At 32.9% G+C, this 16,235-nt stretch overlaps 7 protein-coding genes across 7 annotated transcripts; 4 read left to right on the forward strand and 3 right to left on the reverse strand. All coding sequences in view use genetic code 12, as the record gives it.

Moving 5' to 3' along the window:
* Nucleotides 1-337: 337 nt before the first annotated feature.
* GAP2 (amino acid permease) lies at nucleotides 338-2,104 on the reverse strand (the record flags this gene model as incomplete). The annotated part of the gene is made up of 1 exon (XM_002546679.1): nucleotides 338-2,104. The coding sequence occupies one exon, from the start codon at nucleotides 2,102-2,104 to the stop codon at nucleotides 338-340; it is 1,767 nt and encodes a 588-aa protein (XP_002546725.1).
* Nucleotides 2,105-4,355: 2,251 nt separating this feature from the next.
* Nucleotides 4,356-5,465, reverse strand: BAT22 (Bat22p; the record flags this gene model as incomplete). Its single annotated transcript, XM_002546680.1, has 1 exon — nucleotides 4,356-5,465. One exon carries the CDS (start codon nucleotides 5,463-5,465, stop codon nucleotides 4,356-4,358), a length of 1,110 nt encoding a protein of 369 aa, XP_002546726.1.
* Nucleotides 5,466-7,058: 1,593 nt separating this feature from the next.
* On the forward strand, nucleotides 7,059-7,919 carry CTRG_06205 (acetate uptake transporter family protein; the record flags this gene model as incomplete). The annotated part of the gene is made up of 1 exon (XM_002546681.1): nucleotides 7,059-7,919. The coding sequence occupies one exon, from the start codon at nucleotides 7,059-7,061 to the stop codon at nucleotides 7,917-7,919; it is 861 nt and encodes a 286-aa protein (XP_002546727.1).
* Nucleotides 7,920-8,775: 856 nt separating this feature from the next.
* MNN14 (Mnn14p) lies at nucleotides 8,776-10,848 on the forward strand (the record flags this gene model as incomplete). Its single annotated transcript, XM_002546682.1, has 1 exon — nucleotides 8,776-10,848. One exon carries the CDS (start codon nucleotides 8,776-8,778, stop codon nucleotides 10,846-10,848), a length of 2,073 nt encoding a protein of 690 aa, XP_002546728.1.
* Nucleotides 10,849-11,040: 192 nt separating this feature from the next.
* On the forward strand, nucleotides 11,041-11,445 carry CTRG_06207 (uncharacterized protein; the record flags this gene model as incomplete). Its single annotated transcript, XM_002546683.1, has 1 exon — nucleotides 11,041-11,445. The coding sequence occupies one exon, from the start codon at nucleotides 11,041-11,043 to the stop codon at nucleotides 11,443-11,445; it is 405 nt and encodes a 134-aa protein (XP_002546729.1).
* Nucleotides 11,446-11,478: 33 nt separating this feature from the next.
* ORC3 (origin recognition complex subunit 3) lies at nucleotides 11,479-13,512 on the reverse strand (the record flags this gene model as incomplete). The annotated part of the gene is made up of 1 exon (XM_002546684.1): nucleotides 11,479-13,512. The coding sequence occupies one exon, from the start codon at nucleotides 13,510-13,512 to the stop codon at nucleotides 11,479-11,481; it is 2,034 nt and encodes a 677-aa protein (XP_002546730.1).
* An 874-nt stretch (nucleotides 13,513-14,386) lies between these two features.
* CTRG_06209 (diacylglycerol O-acyltransferase) lies at nucleotides 14,387-16,096 on the forward strand (the record flags this gene model as incomplete). The annotated part of the gene is made up of 1 exon (XM_002546685.1): nucleotides 14,387-16,096. One exon carries the CDS (start codon nucleotides 14,387-14,389, stop codon nucleotides 16,094-16,096), a length of 1,710 nt encoding a protein of 569 aa, XP_002546731.1.
* Nucleotides 16,097-16,235: the final 139 nt, after the last annotated feature.

Raw genomic sequence — 16,235 nt, forward strand, 5'->3', positions numbered from 1 at the left:
AAACGGTTTGTTTGGTAGGTTGTTGTTGTAGAAGAGATAACCTCATCGGGGGAGAAAATTGATTGTGAATAATTTTTTTTTTAGTTTTTCACGTGTGTAAAGATCGTCGTAGTTGCGGCGATAACAAATTGACAATACTCTACAAAATTCTTACAATATGAGAACTTCTAATACAATAAAACTAGTACATTATTAAAATAAAAGAAAGGATATATAGAAAAAAATCACCTTTTCTTAAAATTTTTTTTAGATTGTTTGTTCGTTTTTTTGATCTTTTTCTGAATCTAAAATTTAAAAACTATAAACTAACAAGAACTGAAACGGAGGAGATACATGTTTAACACCACATGTGCCATACTCTTCTGTAAATTGGTAAGGAAGCATAGTAAGCTTTTTCTTCGGCAACTTCTTGTTTGACCAAATCCAAATCCAATTCTCTTCTACCAGTGTCAATATCAATGTCTTTAGCACGAATGAACAATTTCCAGTTTCTGGTCCAAAGTTTATGACCAATATAACAAGCAAGAATAAATGGAACAGACAAATAAGCACTGAAGAAAGCTTCAGCACTTGGAGTTTCACCCAATGGCCAAACAGCAACCCAGAATTGCAAGCAAACAACAACCATGTTCAAAAGTAAACCCCAACCGGCACCCCAGGCACCAACAACTGAAGTGAAAGCCAATTCACTGGTGTCTCTACCTTGGGCATATAAAGCTCTTCTGAATCTAATCAAACAAAGGTTAATTGAACCCCAGGTGAAAATAGAAGACAAACCAGACAAAGCCAACAACCAGTTGAAAACATCACCTTCTTTTGGAGAAGCAGCCAAGAAACACAATAAACCAATAAGCAATTGGAAAATAATACCCATTAATGGTCTACCTTGTTTATCAATGTAACCGAAAATCTTTGGAGCTTGGTTAGAAGCAGCCAAAGCAGCCAAAGTTCTAGAAGAACCAAAGACAGAAGAGTTACCAACAGACAAGACGGCAACCATAATAACGACATTCATAACAGATGGTAAACCACTGATACCGGCATTCTTAATGGCAATAACGAATGGAGAAGCAGCAGCATCAACAGAAGAAGAACTGAACAATCTGTCATCGTTGTATGGAACCAATAAACCAATCAAAGTCAAACAGATAACGTAGAACAAAGTAATTCTCCAGAAGACTTGTTTACAGGCTCTTGGTAAAGCTTTTCTTGGGTTTTTAGTTTCAGCAGCAGCCAAACCACACAATTCAGTACCAGCGAAAGCGAAAGCAGCATTGACAAAAACAGTCATGACACCCTTAGCCCCATTAGGGAAAGGAGCACCTTCAATATGCCAATTCTTACCACCAATGTAACCACCTTTTGGACCACCACCGGCACATAAAACAATACCCAAGATGATGAAACCCAAGACAGCAACAACTTTAATGGCACTAAAGATGAATTCTGCTTCACCATAACCACGAACACCAAAAAAGTTAATGAAAACAATAAACACATAGAAAATAACCACATAGGCCGCCGGATTTGTATCTGCATCCCAATATTTAATGGTAATCGAAGCAGCAACTAATTCCAAAGGCAAAACAACCAACCATTGCATAGCATAATTCCAAGCCATGGCAAAACCCCAACTTGGATCAACAAAACGAGAGTTATAAGTAACGAAAGCACCAGAAACAGGGAAAGTAACAGCCAATTCACCCAAGGACATAACAGTACAGAAAATCATAGTACCAATCAAGATATATGCAATTAAAAGACCAGCTGGACCACCAGTACGTAAAGCAGAACCACTACCAACAAACAAACCAGTACCAATAGAACCACCAATAGCAATCATTTGTAAATGACGATTTTTAAGTGATCTAGATAATGGGGAATTTGCAGTCATGATGGCGATTTTTTCAGCTTCAGATAAGTTTGGATCAATACCCAATTCTTCAGCATCGGCTTTTTTGAAACCATCAATGAATTTAGCAAAACCTTTCTTTTGTGGTTCTGAATCTTGTTTATCAAAGGCATCAATGTAGACACCACCGTCTTTTTCAGTAGATCCAGCAGCTTCTGTGGATCTAATATAATCTAATTCTTTTTCAGGCATTTTGACTATGATTATATGTTAATAAGACTTTCTCTATTAGCTTGTTGTATGTTAGTCTTTATTATTAAAAACAAAGTAGAAAGAAAAAGAATTAATGTAGAATATAAAGAAAGAGCAAACAAAAAATAAAATAAAAATTGCAAAAATAAAAGAAGGAGGGAGAAGGTACTTTAAGGGTGTTTATATATAATTTGATACAATGAATGCCAAAGACAAAGAGATAAAATAATAATTAATGGTCAAAAAAGAAATGAAATCGAAAATTGTGCCCCAAAAATTCCTGTATATTCTCTTCAACCCACTGTATAAACTGTTAATTGGTGGATGGGTGAGTGAGTGGTTGGTGGTGGTGCATGTAAAGCGTTCCTTATCAAGTGCAGCAACAAAATTAAAAAAAGAAAGAGAAATTTTTTCCTTTATCGAGGCAACGGTTTTGTGTAACTTCAGCCTTTTTTTATTTCTCTGTCTCTCTTTCTAATCGAAAACAAAGAAAAATTGCAAAACGCCGTAAAGGATTTTCTGTAGTCCCATTATGTAAATGAACTAATGAATCAAAAATGAAGCTGATTGTTTGATATCTACTCCTTCTAGTGTCGGGTTACAAAGAGGGATAATCGACAAGTATAATAATTGCATTTTAACTACCTCTACAGGAATATATGATAACGGGGTTGGAAATATGGTGAGGCTTTTTCTGTTGTTGTTCTTGTTTTGTCTTTAACCCTCCAATGATCTACAAAGTTGGTGAATTATCTACGAACTAAATTGCCGACAATCATCATTTGAAATTCGTTTCAATTTGGGACACGATATTGTAAAAAAAAAATAATAATAATAATAATAATAATAAATTATTACAAGTGACCAAATAAACGATATTCTAATCTGCTTTGATAATACTTTCGACTTTGTCTTTACATGATGAGTTTAATTGGACGGAAGAAATTTACAAAGCACCTTTTCTTTTTTTTGCCTATTTTTCCATAGATAAGTCGGGACATCAATAAGGCTAAGAAAAAAATGGGTATGACAGTTCATTAGGTTCACATTCATTTACAAGAAAAAGAAACCTGAACAATTAGATTAATCTCTTCGTTGATTGAATACTGAAAAAGAAATTGATAATTGTGGTGGTGCGGCCTGATTGGTACGAGCACGGGCGTTGGCCCCCGCCTGCACACACACACGCGCGCGCGTTTGCTCGTTGGAAAAGCGATTCCTTTTTTTAAAGTTGAATGAGAGCAATTTGTATTTTGTGTTCCTAACCTGCTTTATCTTATCTGTTAATTAATGATACGCTTATCCTTTATAAAAAAAAAAGAACATATCAAGGTCAGTCGAATGCCGTGCATACCATCGTAAGTGATCTTTATTGAACAATCATCGCGTCATCTACTCTTTATGGTCTACTATGATCTATCGCTAGTGGGATAGTCGCCAAAGGAAACAATCCATCTGAACGTTGAAAATCCAGCTTATCTTCGGAAAATTGCCCGAAGGAACAATCAATGTATATTTTCTGTTTCTTTTTCTATTTCTTTTCTTTTATCCTTTCTTTTTTTTTCCTATTTTCAATATGATTTATAATAATGATTATAATTGTGAATAATATTAATATTAAAACTAGTCATTGATTTTCATTTGTCTATTTCTCAGTCAAGCACCAATATGTTTGCTAATGTTGAAACAAAATTGCCTCATTTCGCCTTTTACTAATCTCCACTTATCTTTCCATAGTTCCTTACGTCCATTAAGCTAGGGCATTTCTTTTACAGGTTTGGCGCTGTAGAGTAAGAGGGAAGGTCAGGTGCAAAATGAAAAAATAATTAGAGTGAACAGAATACGGCTATTTGTAACCGGTTTTGCCATAATCAATGGCTGAAAATGTAAATGAAAAAAAAAAAGAGAGAGAGAGAAAAACGCCGTAAACATTTTAGTAATCCGCTACCCCACAAAGTTTTTACTTGTGCCATAAACTTTAATGTCTGACATTTCAGTGGAGAGATCAGCAAACCATTGGTTATAAACATCCGTATTTAAGGCATTTTACAATCCTGATGTCATTTGCTCTAGAATGTCAAATAATCTAATACGAATTTGGTTTTTGGCCGCAAATCAAATTGTGGAGAAGAACAAGAAGAGAGAGAGATTCCACAAAAATGCTTTTATATTTATATATATATACGGTTAATGAAAACTATCGGTTGATTTTTCAGTACAGCTATTTCTATTAAAATCCCTCCTAGTTAGTCTAGTTGGCAACTCTGGACCAGTCTTTGAAAGATTCTTTACCATATTGAATGTCTTGAATCCAGTTATTGATCTTCAATGCAAGTTCACCAGAAGCACCAGCATCAACTGGAACTTTAATATGTTCACCTTCAAATTCAATGTTATCAATTGGGGAAACAATAGCAGCGGTACCAGTACCGAAAGCTTCTATTAATTCACCTTTGTGGGCTCTTTCTTTAACTTCATTCATGGTCAATTTTCTTTCACTAACAGTCCATTCATCAGATAATTTGGTTCTAGTCAATTCTAAAGTAGAATCACGTGTAACACCAGGTAAAATCATACCATCCAATGGTGGAGTAACCAATTCTTTACTACCATCAGCATTCTTAAATGCAAAGAAAACATTCATGGCACCAACTTCAGTGATATAACCTTCATCACCAAATAACCACAAGTTTTGGGAATGACCTCTTTTAGCAGCTTCCATTTGTGGTTCAATACAGGAGACATAGTTGGCACCCAATTTATAAGCACCAACACCCTTTGGCCATGCTCTGACAGCATAATTGGTGGCTTCTAAAGAAACTGGTTTGAAACCAGCACTGAAATATGGACCAACTGGAGAAGCAATAAGATATAATAAAGCTTTAGTTGGAGCACTAACACCCAAACCAATTGAAGTACCAATTAAAGTTGGTCTCAAATAAAGAGAATAACCATAACCAGTAGGAACAAATCTTTCTTCAAGAAGTAAAAATTTATCAACCAATTTCATAAATTCTTCACCATCAAAAGTTGGTAAAGCAGCTCTTTTAGCTGATCTATTCATTCTTGCCATATTTTTATCTGGTCTAAAAGTTCTAATTTTTCCATCACTATCACGGTAAGCTTTTAACCCTTCAAATAATTCAAATGAATAATGTAAAACAGCAGTAGCTGGATCAAGGGAAAAATTGTGATATGGTTTAATGGTTGGAGTACCCCAACCTTCTTCTTTAGTCCATTCAACTTCTAAAATATGATCAGTGAAAGTTTTACCAAAGACTAATTGTTCTTTTGGTAATAATTCTTTTGGAGTTGTAGTTTTGGTAATTTCCAATTTACTAGCATCTAATGGGGCAGACATGATTGAATGATTAAATAATTGATTATATGAAATAAAATAAATTAAATTAAATTCTTTTTTATAAAAATTCTAGGAAATAACTGTGGTTTATGAATCCTTTTTTTTTTTTCTTCTTCTTCCCTCCTTTGTAATGAGTCAATAAGAGCGAAAAAAATGAAAAATTTGATAAAACTTGGAGTTAAGACGGAAGAAAGAACGAGAGAGAGAAAAAGAAAAATAGGTGAATCTCGGTTATTCAAGATAGTCAGTTCATGTCAATGACAACGGTATTTATAACATAATATAATGATGAATATTCTTATTAATATTCACCCGGAACCGGTCATTTTCAAGGAATGGCAAATCACAGTGAAAATGACTCAATGAAACTGTTGTTTTCTACGTTGGTTTTAAGGCTGGCGGATTCTATGGCTATGAAATTTCGGTTATTGTCGCACCACCAGGTGACTTGAATTAATGCCGGTGGCGGACCGTTTATCGGCTGTAATACATACGACAAAAATGTCACGTTTAGGAACTTCATATTCTATTGATTAAAAATTTTTGCAACCATAAAGACAATAAGAGATCGATATTAACTCTAATATAATTTTTGCATCTTGGCTCACCAACAAGATACTTGTTTGTTTGGGGTTTTTTTTTTTTTGTGGAAATTCTGTAAATTTCCTACAGTAAATGTTTGTGTAGTGATTTTTTTTTTTCGTTGAAGTTTACCAAATTTCCGATACCATACGGTTGTTTATAGATTTGATTACTAGGACTCTCGAATACTTGCTATATCAGCTACACTAGCCGCGGTCTTGTTATGATATCCTACTGACCAATAGAAACGAGGATATATTCATAACGTGTTACCGCCTTATTGTTTGAGGGGAATATCATATCATAACCCAAACTATTCAGCCACTTATATTGTATGGTAGATATCTCTCACCACATAGGAAATACTCCAGAAGCCTATCGTTTCCCCAACTATTTCTGAAATATTTTTCAGTATTTCCATATCCATTCCCCGGGGCATGTCTCTTCTGACGTCTTATCAATACAGGACCTATCAAGTTTTCAATGCGATAAGGAAACGTATATAAGAATTAACGTGAAGTAATCCCTTGCAGATGTATTTTTCATGAAGTGGAGAACCACCCAACACTTTGAGTACTTTTTGTATTTCCGAAATCAATCAAATATAATTGTTAGGAAACGTTCGAATATTTATATAGGATAATGTACAAAAAAGGAAATTCCGTAATCGAAGCCCACTTCCTCCCCTCAGTTTAAAGTGGAGTGTGGACATACTAATTTAAGCTTGTTCTTCCCCCTTTTTTTCATTGCTTATAACATACAAATGTACCCCAGAGAAACAAAAACCGGATTTTCATCAATTTACGAGACGGGAATATGCACGAGACTGACACAAAACCATACAAAACCCGGGATAATGTTTCATGTATTTCCACTATTATAAACCCAATATAATTTTACCCTCAAACAGTACCCTCAAGTCCAACACTATATAAACACAAAATATTCCAATTCAAATTTTTATTTTTTTTTATTTTTGAGTTGTCTTGATTACCAATAATAACGAAGCATATGCAACCAAGAATGTCTACAACTGAATCGATATCATCTGATAAACCAATTTCCATTGGTGATCATATTGAGTATGTCGGAAAAGATGAAACAACAGCTCCAACTGCTATTCATAAATCATGTAGTATTGCTGGTGATGGAGGTGAATTTGTGATTATTGGAGATCACAAATATTATCGTCATGAATTAATGCAAGCATTTGGTGGTACTTTAAATCCTGGTCTTTCTCCTTATCCAAAACATGATTTTGGTAACCCTGCTCCAATAGGTTTAATTGCAACCAGTATGAACATTTTAGTTTTAGGATTTTATTTTGCAGGTGTTAAAGGTATTAAGATTCCAAATGTTGCTGTTGGATTATTTGTTTTCATGGGTGGTTTAGTTCAATTTTTAGCAGGTGTTTGGGGCTTTTTAATTGGTTCTCAAGTAGGTACTTTTATTCTTACTGTTTTCACTTCTTATGGTGCATTTTGGTTAAGTTTTTCAGCTATTTTCATTCCAGCGTTTGGTATTCAAGAAGCTTATGCTGAAAATCCTGCAGAATTAAATCAGGCTATTGGTTTAATGTCTGTTGGTTGGGCTATTTTTACAACCATGTTATTTATTTGTACTTTGAAATCTACTGTATCATTTGCTTGGGCTTTAGGTACTTTAGATTTAACAATTATTTTACTTGCTGCTGGATTTTTACTTGATAGTGATAAAGTTAAACAAGCTGGTGGTATTGTTGGTGTTATTAATGCTTTCTCAGGATGGTTTGAAGCTTTCGCAGGTATGTCTAATCCTCAAAACAGTTATTGGGTACCTAAAGAAATCCCAATTCCAGATTTTTCAAAGATGTTTAAACGTAATAAGAAATAAGGAAGTTTAGGGTCGACATGTTAAGCGGGAGACATATCTACACACACACAAATTTAAAAACCAATTGTATAATAGCGGGACATAATATACAAAAATACTGAAAAAAAAAAGAAAAACAATACTTGCACGAACAATAACCTGCTTTTTATTGTTATCATTGCATTGTAGCACAGGTTTGGCCCTTACATTGTGATAGAACGCAACTCTAATATTCATAAATTTTGGTTTACAGTTGTCGTGTACTTTAATCAAAGATAACCAAATCTCGTGTTAGTAAGCACGTGTGAGAATTATTTGGCCATTTCATACTCGACAAATCCCAAAACTGCAAAAACAAAAATAATTACATATACGAGATATCGCACAGATACGGCCGCAATCTATATTTAGTTTATCTTTTTGTATACATCCAGCACAATAGTGAAACACATCGCGTGGTATGTGGCTTATTCGACAATTATTGCTACTGGACGCACCAATTATAGAGTCCCCCCAAGGATATTCCAATCCGATGTACTGCCCATGGTTATGTAATTCGCATCGCATTTGCAGGAGCTATTCATTTTTTTTGGTTGAGATGGATAAGGTTTGGAATATATTTTTAAACTTTAAAGGGCGCAGGATTTCAAGAGTTTGTAGGTTCTGTATAGCCTAAGAATAACATTTAAAGTATAACGATACCACAATACCACACCTTACTGCATTAGTTAATTTAAAAGCTTTTTGAGTTTTCTTTCTCATTTCGTTAAGTTCATCCGAGTAGATTTTAAGACCGATTTATTCTATAAAAGGAATCACTGTTCTCTTTTTAGTTTGTTAACCAATTAATTTTCTTTTTTGACTTCAATACCTAACTATGCTATTTTCAAAACGTAGAACTTTGTATCAACTGAAAAGATGGATGATCTTGTGCTTACTTCTGTGGACATCATTTTGTATACTTGTGATATGGAAATATTCAGAATTCAATTTTTATCTTTCAAGAAATGTGATACCTTTAGAAATCCAAAATGAAATCTCCAATCTCCTTGATTCCCATTATCCCAAATTTGAAACAAATATTAATGAATCCGAATCAACTACATATCTCAAGATATTTCAGGATATTGATAATATTCAAGCAGAGTTGTTCCACATTATGAAAGACTACAGTTTACAGGAACGATGCGACTTGTATTTCTCAAATGTTGATACGAAAAATGGTATTATTGTTGATCCAGAATACGATTTCAAATACGACAAGTTTAATTATCTAGATTGGGATGAATACCGTCGAGATTCTCTTAATAAGTTAAAAGAAGAGTTGGATGATGAATTCTATGATTTTGAAGGAAATGAATTGGAAGATAGGATCAGGGTCAAATATGAGATTGCCAAGATGAAAAACGAGGCTGATGAACAATTATTACATGATTATTTCTTGCACGTCAAAATTTTCAACAAATGTTATATTGATGGAAATAATGGTTTTATTGAAGAACAAAAACAACTACTATCAGGTATAAATTTGAATGGGAAAGTTCAGCATTTCAAACCAAGACGTCATAGTGCCAATGTTAAAGCTTTAGAAACAAAAATATTCCCTTGGTTAACACAAAAATTTCCTTACTATGATCTGTTACTAACTGGTGAAATAACAACATTAGAAGCTGATTCTAATAGTTTTTTACACACTCAAAAGAATGTATTATCCGGTAAAGGAATAGTGATAACAATTTCTGATTCTCACTTAGACGATTGTATTAGACTAATTCACTTGTTGAGATATCTTGATAATAAATTACCTATTCAGATCATTCATACTGGGTTGTCAGATGTAACCAAGAATCAACTAAGACAAGCAAGTACTTCTGATTTTCAAGGGAAACCCCATCAAAACGTCACATTAGTTAATGTTACACCAGCAATAGAAGAAAAATACTTACACAAGTTTGATAAATTTGGGCATAAAATCCTTGCAGTATTATTCAACACATTTCAAGAAATCATACTACTTGATGCTGATACTGTTTTAACTCAAAAACCAGCAAAATTTTTCAAGTTGAAGAAATACAAGAAATCAGGTACATTGTTTTATAGAGATAGAAACACTGCTGAATATCGTCCTGGTCATGATATAACAATGTTTTTGAAATTGATGAATACTAATATGGATTCAAAACTATTTGATTTACCACAAATTTCAAATAAAACCATGGATATGCCATTATTTTCTCAAAAAATAAGTCATATAATGGAAAGTGGATTAGTATTAATTAATAGAAAGTCACATTTTGGACAAAGTTTAATAATGGCAAATATGTATTTTTTCCATCCTATTACCGATCGAATTTATGGAGATAAAGAAATGTTTTGGTTATCACTTTCAATTTTAGGAGATGAAAATTTTGAATTTAATAAACATCCCGCAGCAGCAATAGGTCAAATAACTCCATATCAAGAAAGAATCAAAGGATTGAAAACTGTTCCAGAGTCATTGATATCTAAAGAAATATGTTCTAATCATCCAGCACATATAAATGATGAGGATAATCATACATTATTATGGTTTAATTCAGGATTCAAGTTTTGTAATCAATTAGAGAAAGTAAATTTTGAAGAAGAATTTAACAAAAAAGATAGATTTACACATTTACGAACCATAGATCAATTCAAATCTTTCTGGGAAAGTAAATTATTGATAGAAAGTGCAATCATTCCACCAGAAAATATATTCTGTAATGAAGAGTATAAAAATGAACCACGTAAAGCATGGCAACATATGAACCAATATTGTGGAGGATATACTTGGTGTGCTTATAGTTCAATCGGAAATGGTAAAAACAAACAAAACAAAGGATTAGTTATTTCATATTCTAAAAAAGAAAAACAATATTATAGAAAATTAGGAGAAATATGGATGAGTGATTATAATTATTCACCAAGCTAATCCACAGTTCTATCCATGTAGTTGTTGTTGTTGTTGTTGATGTTGATCTCCCCCTTTTTTTTTGCAGTCGGTAGATCGGGTGGATAGCTCGGATATAAAAATAACATTATTTTTAGTCAAAGTACACGTTCTTTTGTACCACTATATAAATAAAATAATGCAGCAAGGGAACAAAAGCTCAACATTTTATAGATGTACTTCTTTCTTTATATAATTACCCAACTATTCATAATGATTGCTAATTCCACTCAAATATCAAATAGAATGTTTAGATCGCAAAGAATAATCATGCTTTCTATCTTAGCGGCATTTCTTATGCTTTTAGGAATTACCGGATTTTCAGGACATCATAATCTGGTTATGGAATCAATGAAAACCGCCTCTAATTCGGCAAGTGATAAGATTTCTGAATTTTATAAAGGTTCAAATTATAAAGTTGATGAAAGTAATAAAGAAGATGCTAAAGCTGATGCTGATAAACTAGCCCAATTAGATGCTAATAAACAAGAGGAAGCAAAAGAACAGAAAGAAGCTAAAGAAAAGGAAAATTTACAAGATGAACAAATTCAACATGAAGATTCTCAAGTTATTGGATAAATAATTTATTTAATTTTTGATAAACAATTAGTTCTATACTCCTTTCCAGATTGTTTTTTCAAGACCATCTGTTTTGAGATGTAACAACCCGACATGATTTAATTCTTGAACAGCCTGAAGAAACCAAGCATACGTGACTTTATTCCAATCTTCTCCTGGTGGACAATATTCTTGTTCATCTAATGTAGCTTTGAATGCAAGGTAGAAATCCAGTATATTGATTTTAGATGGTGCTTCTTTGTACAATTTGAAAATATGGCACAATACTGGTGGCAAACACTTTGATTTCACGTTTATCAATTCATTCGCAAGGTAGGACTCGCTTTGGTTCAATCCTCTTTCTATAGTCCCACGCAATTCTGCTTGAATTAAATTACTCATTAAATTATCATAATTCTCTTCTAATTGTACTTTACCATGTTTCTCACTAATAGTACCACCATCAAGAGTGAAAACTTCATGGAAAACAAAATAATCAAGAGGCAGACTCAATAATTGATTATCTAAATAATTCTGAACAGCTTCTTTAATATCATGCAAGTTTTCAAGTGTTCCCAAATCTTTGATAAGGCGGATTAGATGGTCATCTTTGATATCTCCTTCAACTTCTATACAGTTCTCTGTCAATCCCAAAATCACCCTTTCTAGTATATCGTGAGGAAGTTTAGGTAAATTTTTAATACATTCAAACAAATATTTGGAATTCAAAAGTTTACCATTAATCAACAACTTGTACAATTCAAATTTTTGTTTTGGTTTATTTGGATGCAATTGATAAATGATATTGATAGCATTCATCACAATCAACTTAAACTTACGGAAATTTGATCGAGCCTGTTGAAATAGTCTAGCAACAGCATCATCTTGTTGCAATAACTCGGCAACTTGTGGATCGCCTTGATGTAGTTTCACCTCAATATATTTCTTAAATGATGGTAATTTTCTCAACCCATCGACGTAAATCTCAGATGGTGGATCTTTTTCTATAAGGATTGACAATGGCAGTTGGTAGAAATAAATCATATAACACAATTTAATTTCTGCAATCAATGCATCAACAGAATTATTTGAATTTTCAAATCGATTAAGAATAATTGTACTCAAGGTACTGTTAATCAACAACGGATTCTCAGAAGTCAATTCCGGAGTTAAAAATAAATTGTTTAATATAATATAACCCAAACTCTTATTATCATTACTCTTAAACTTGTACCCTTCAATACACATTCTTAATTCATTAGCCACGTTACTATTTATCCACGAACCAACGGTATCACACGATAATGCCATCAAAATCTTAATTGGAACTCGACCGACATATGCTTGTAAAACTTTGAGTAATTGATTAAGTAATTGGTTATTAATTAAATTTGTATCTTCTAGAACAAGTACAAGTTTAGTATTTCTCGATTCTTCTGCATCAAACCAATCAGCAATGGTATCGAGGTCATAATTGAGTCGGAAATTTTCTCTAGGTGTATTAAATGATTCATTGAATTGTTTAACCATATCTCTTAATGTAGTCTTGATGTTATATGTGAAATTTTTTGAATTAAGGGTTATCAATTTATATTCAAAATCTTTTCTCTTTTCAAGGGAACCGTAAAATTCTTCTAAAATTCTCAAGTTATTAGCAGTATTTGACGTCAATTGAACATATCCTACTGATAACTTATCATAAGTTCCAAGTTTTATAAATTTGACTAAATCTTGAAATAAATCATTGTTTGCATTATTCAAAATAGATTGAATTTTCTCTAATTGATGCTGCCATACTTGATTGTATAAATCAAAACGATGTTGGGTGTCAGCAGATGATTCTTTCCCACTAAATAAATTCAAAAATGGGGTTCCATGTTTCGTGACACCTGATTTTTGATTTGTTAGTTTACAATAAACTCGATATAATAATGATGGATCTTTATTCGTATTCGGAGTGATAAAATAATGTGTTTTTAAATCATCGTCATTACTTTGTGGTTCAGGAGATGAATCCTCAACGTCAGCTGAAAAATCATTATCAATATCCATATCATCATCTGGACTCAATTTTTTTGTCCTGGTCATAATTCCCTGTATGTTCTCTTGGTTCGTATGGCAATATCATGGTGGTTGTTTTCACATCTTTTTTTTTTAGACGTTCGTGTGAAAAAGTCAATAAAGAGAAAATCTTTAAATGAGTCGGTAGTTATCTGCCGAATCACGTGATTGGTTAAATTAAACTTTAAACAATTATACACTCAAATGACTTTAAAGCCATGGTCTTTTATGACAAACCTTAAGAACTAGTTTATTGATGTTCAGATAAACACAAGAAATGAGCTTGCTAACATTATTTAACCGAGGATGATAAGCATAACATTGGCACAACTAACTGAGCTTTGTTCATAATTATTATTATTATTTTTTTTTTTTAGTTTATTAGGTTGTACTTTGTTATACCTTCTTTTTTTTGTAGTGAATAAAATATACACCACAAAGAATTTTTGGAACAATAACATATTGTTAGGTAAGTAACAATTACGTATTGTCATAGAGTTAATTTCCAGTTTAAGGAAGTTTCATTCTTAATTGAACAATAATTCATTGGCTTTCTTGTCTATCTATTGGGAAGTAGTGGGCTAACACACACATATATATATGTCAGGAAAGATAATTTCTGTTCACTCCCTATTTCTTTCTGTTTAACTAAGTGCTTGAAATTTACAGGTATTCATACAACTTAGGAACATTCCTACTACTTTCTACTTACAGTAAGTTTAGTTCAACTTGAAAAGTGGGGAGTGTAATTAAAGTCGGTTTAATCTTAATTTTTTTTTTCCCGTTTTTTCATTACAATTGCCAAATTTGCGTGCCCCTTTTTTTTTCTTCCTTTAGTTCACACATAAACACACAGATAGACACACACCACCACCACCACCACCAATAACACCATTGATCAATGACACAGGATTACAAGGAAGATAGTCCTACATCTACAGAATTGGAGACAAATGTCGATGAAGTAGAAAGTACTGGTACTTTTGAATCTGAACTCAGGCAAAGAAAACAACCTACAGAAACACCTTCTTCAACACCACCACCTCCACCAACAGTAAAGAAAACACCACGGAATGGTAAGAAGAAGAGACCATTTATAAATGTTGCTCCATTAAATACCCCTTTATCTCATAGACTTGAAACGTTGGCAGTTGTTTGGCATTGTGTAAGTATTCCATTCTTTATTTGCTTGTTTTTGTTGACAGTTTCTATGGGGATATTGGGATGGGTCTTCATCATTTTCCCTTATTTCATCTGGTGGTATGGATTTGATTTACATACTCCATCTAATGGGAAAGTTGCTTATCGTGTTCGTAATTCTTTTAAGAATTTTATACTTTGGGATTGGTTTGTGAAATATTTCCCTATTGAAGTACACAAGACGGTTGATTTGGAACCTACATTTAGTGAGATCCCAGTAGATGATAGCAGTGACAGTTCTGATGATGATGATGAACAAGATTTGGTGTCTGAACACAGCAGAACTAAAGTTGATAAGATCTTTAAGTTTTTTGGTTTAAAGAAACGTTTGAATGATACTGCTCTGGGGAAACCGGAAATATTTAAAAAAGCTCCTATTGGTCCCAGATATATTTTTGGATACCACCCTCATGGTGTCATTTCTATGGGTGTTGTAGGATTATTTGCTAATAATGCATTAAGAAATGAACCATACACTCCAATTTCGAAATGGTTGAAGCCATTTTTCCATGATAGTTCGAAGGGTGAGAGATTATTTCCTGGTATTGGTAATATTTTCCCATTGACTCTTACAAACCAGTTTGCCCTTCCATTTTACCGTGATTACTTAATGTCTTTGGGAATAACAAGTGCATCAGCAAGAAATATAAGAAGTTTGATTAACAATGGTGATAATTCAGTTTGTCTAGTAGTTGGGGGTGCACAAGAATCATTACTTAACAACATGATTGCCAAACATGCTAGAGTTGGATATGGTTATAAAGAAAGTTTAGATATTCATGGTGATGAATCTGAAGAAGAAGAAGAAGAAGAGGAAAACGAAAAGAGTAAACTAGACAAGTCTAAGTCAAAACGTGAAGTTCAACTTGTATTGAATAAACGTAAAGGATTTGTCAAGTTAGCTATTGAATTGGGTAATGTTGCTTTGGTTCCAATATTTGCCTTTGGTGAAGCTGATGTTTATCGTTTGGCACAACCTGCTCCTGGATCATTTTTGTATAAATTCCAACAATGGATGAAGGCCACTTTTCATTTCACAATCCCATTATTTAGTGCTCGTGGGGTATTTATTTATGATTTTGGATTATTACCATTTAGAAATCCTATAAACATTTGTGTTGGTAGACCAGTTTATATTCCACCCAATGTATTAAAAGAATACAAACAAGAACATCCTGAAGAATTTGCTGAAGAAGAATCAGCTAGTGTGCCAATGAAAAAGAGTGGATCAATTACTGATATGTTTAAATCAGGTGAAAAGAAGGTTAAAACATCATCAATTAAAACCAAAATCCCACCAGCATTACTAGACAAGTATCATAAACTATATGTGGATGAATTGAAGAGAGTCTATGAAGAGAATAAAGATAAATTTGGTTACGGCGATGTTGAATTAAACATTGTAGAGTAATTTTGCTTACAAGACGCTATTAATCATGAACATTCATTTTTTTTATTATTATTTAATTTCATTTCATTTTGCTATATCTTTAAATAGATTAGAAACAATAAATATATAAATAAACAACTTCATCATTCATTTTACTTTT

This window comes from Candida tropicalis (genome assembly GCF_000006335.3).
Source record: "Candida tropicalis MYA-3404 genomic scaffold supercont3.12, whole genome shotgun sequence".
Taxonomy (NCBI): domain Eukaryota; kingdom Fungi; phylum Ascomycota; class Pichiomycetes; order Serinales; family Debaryomycetaceae; genus Candida; species Candida tropicalis.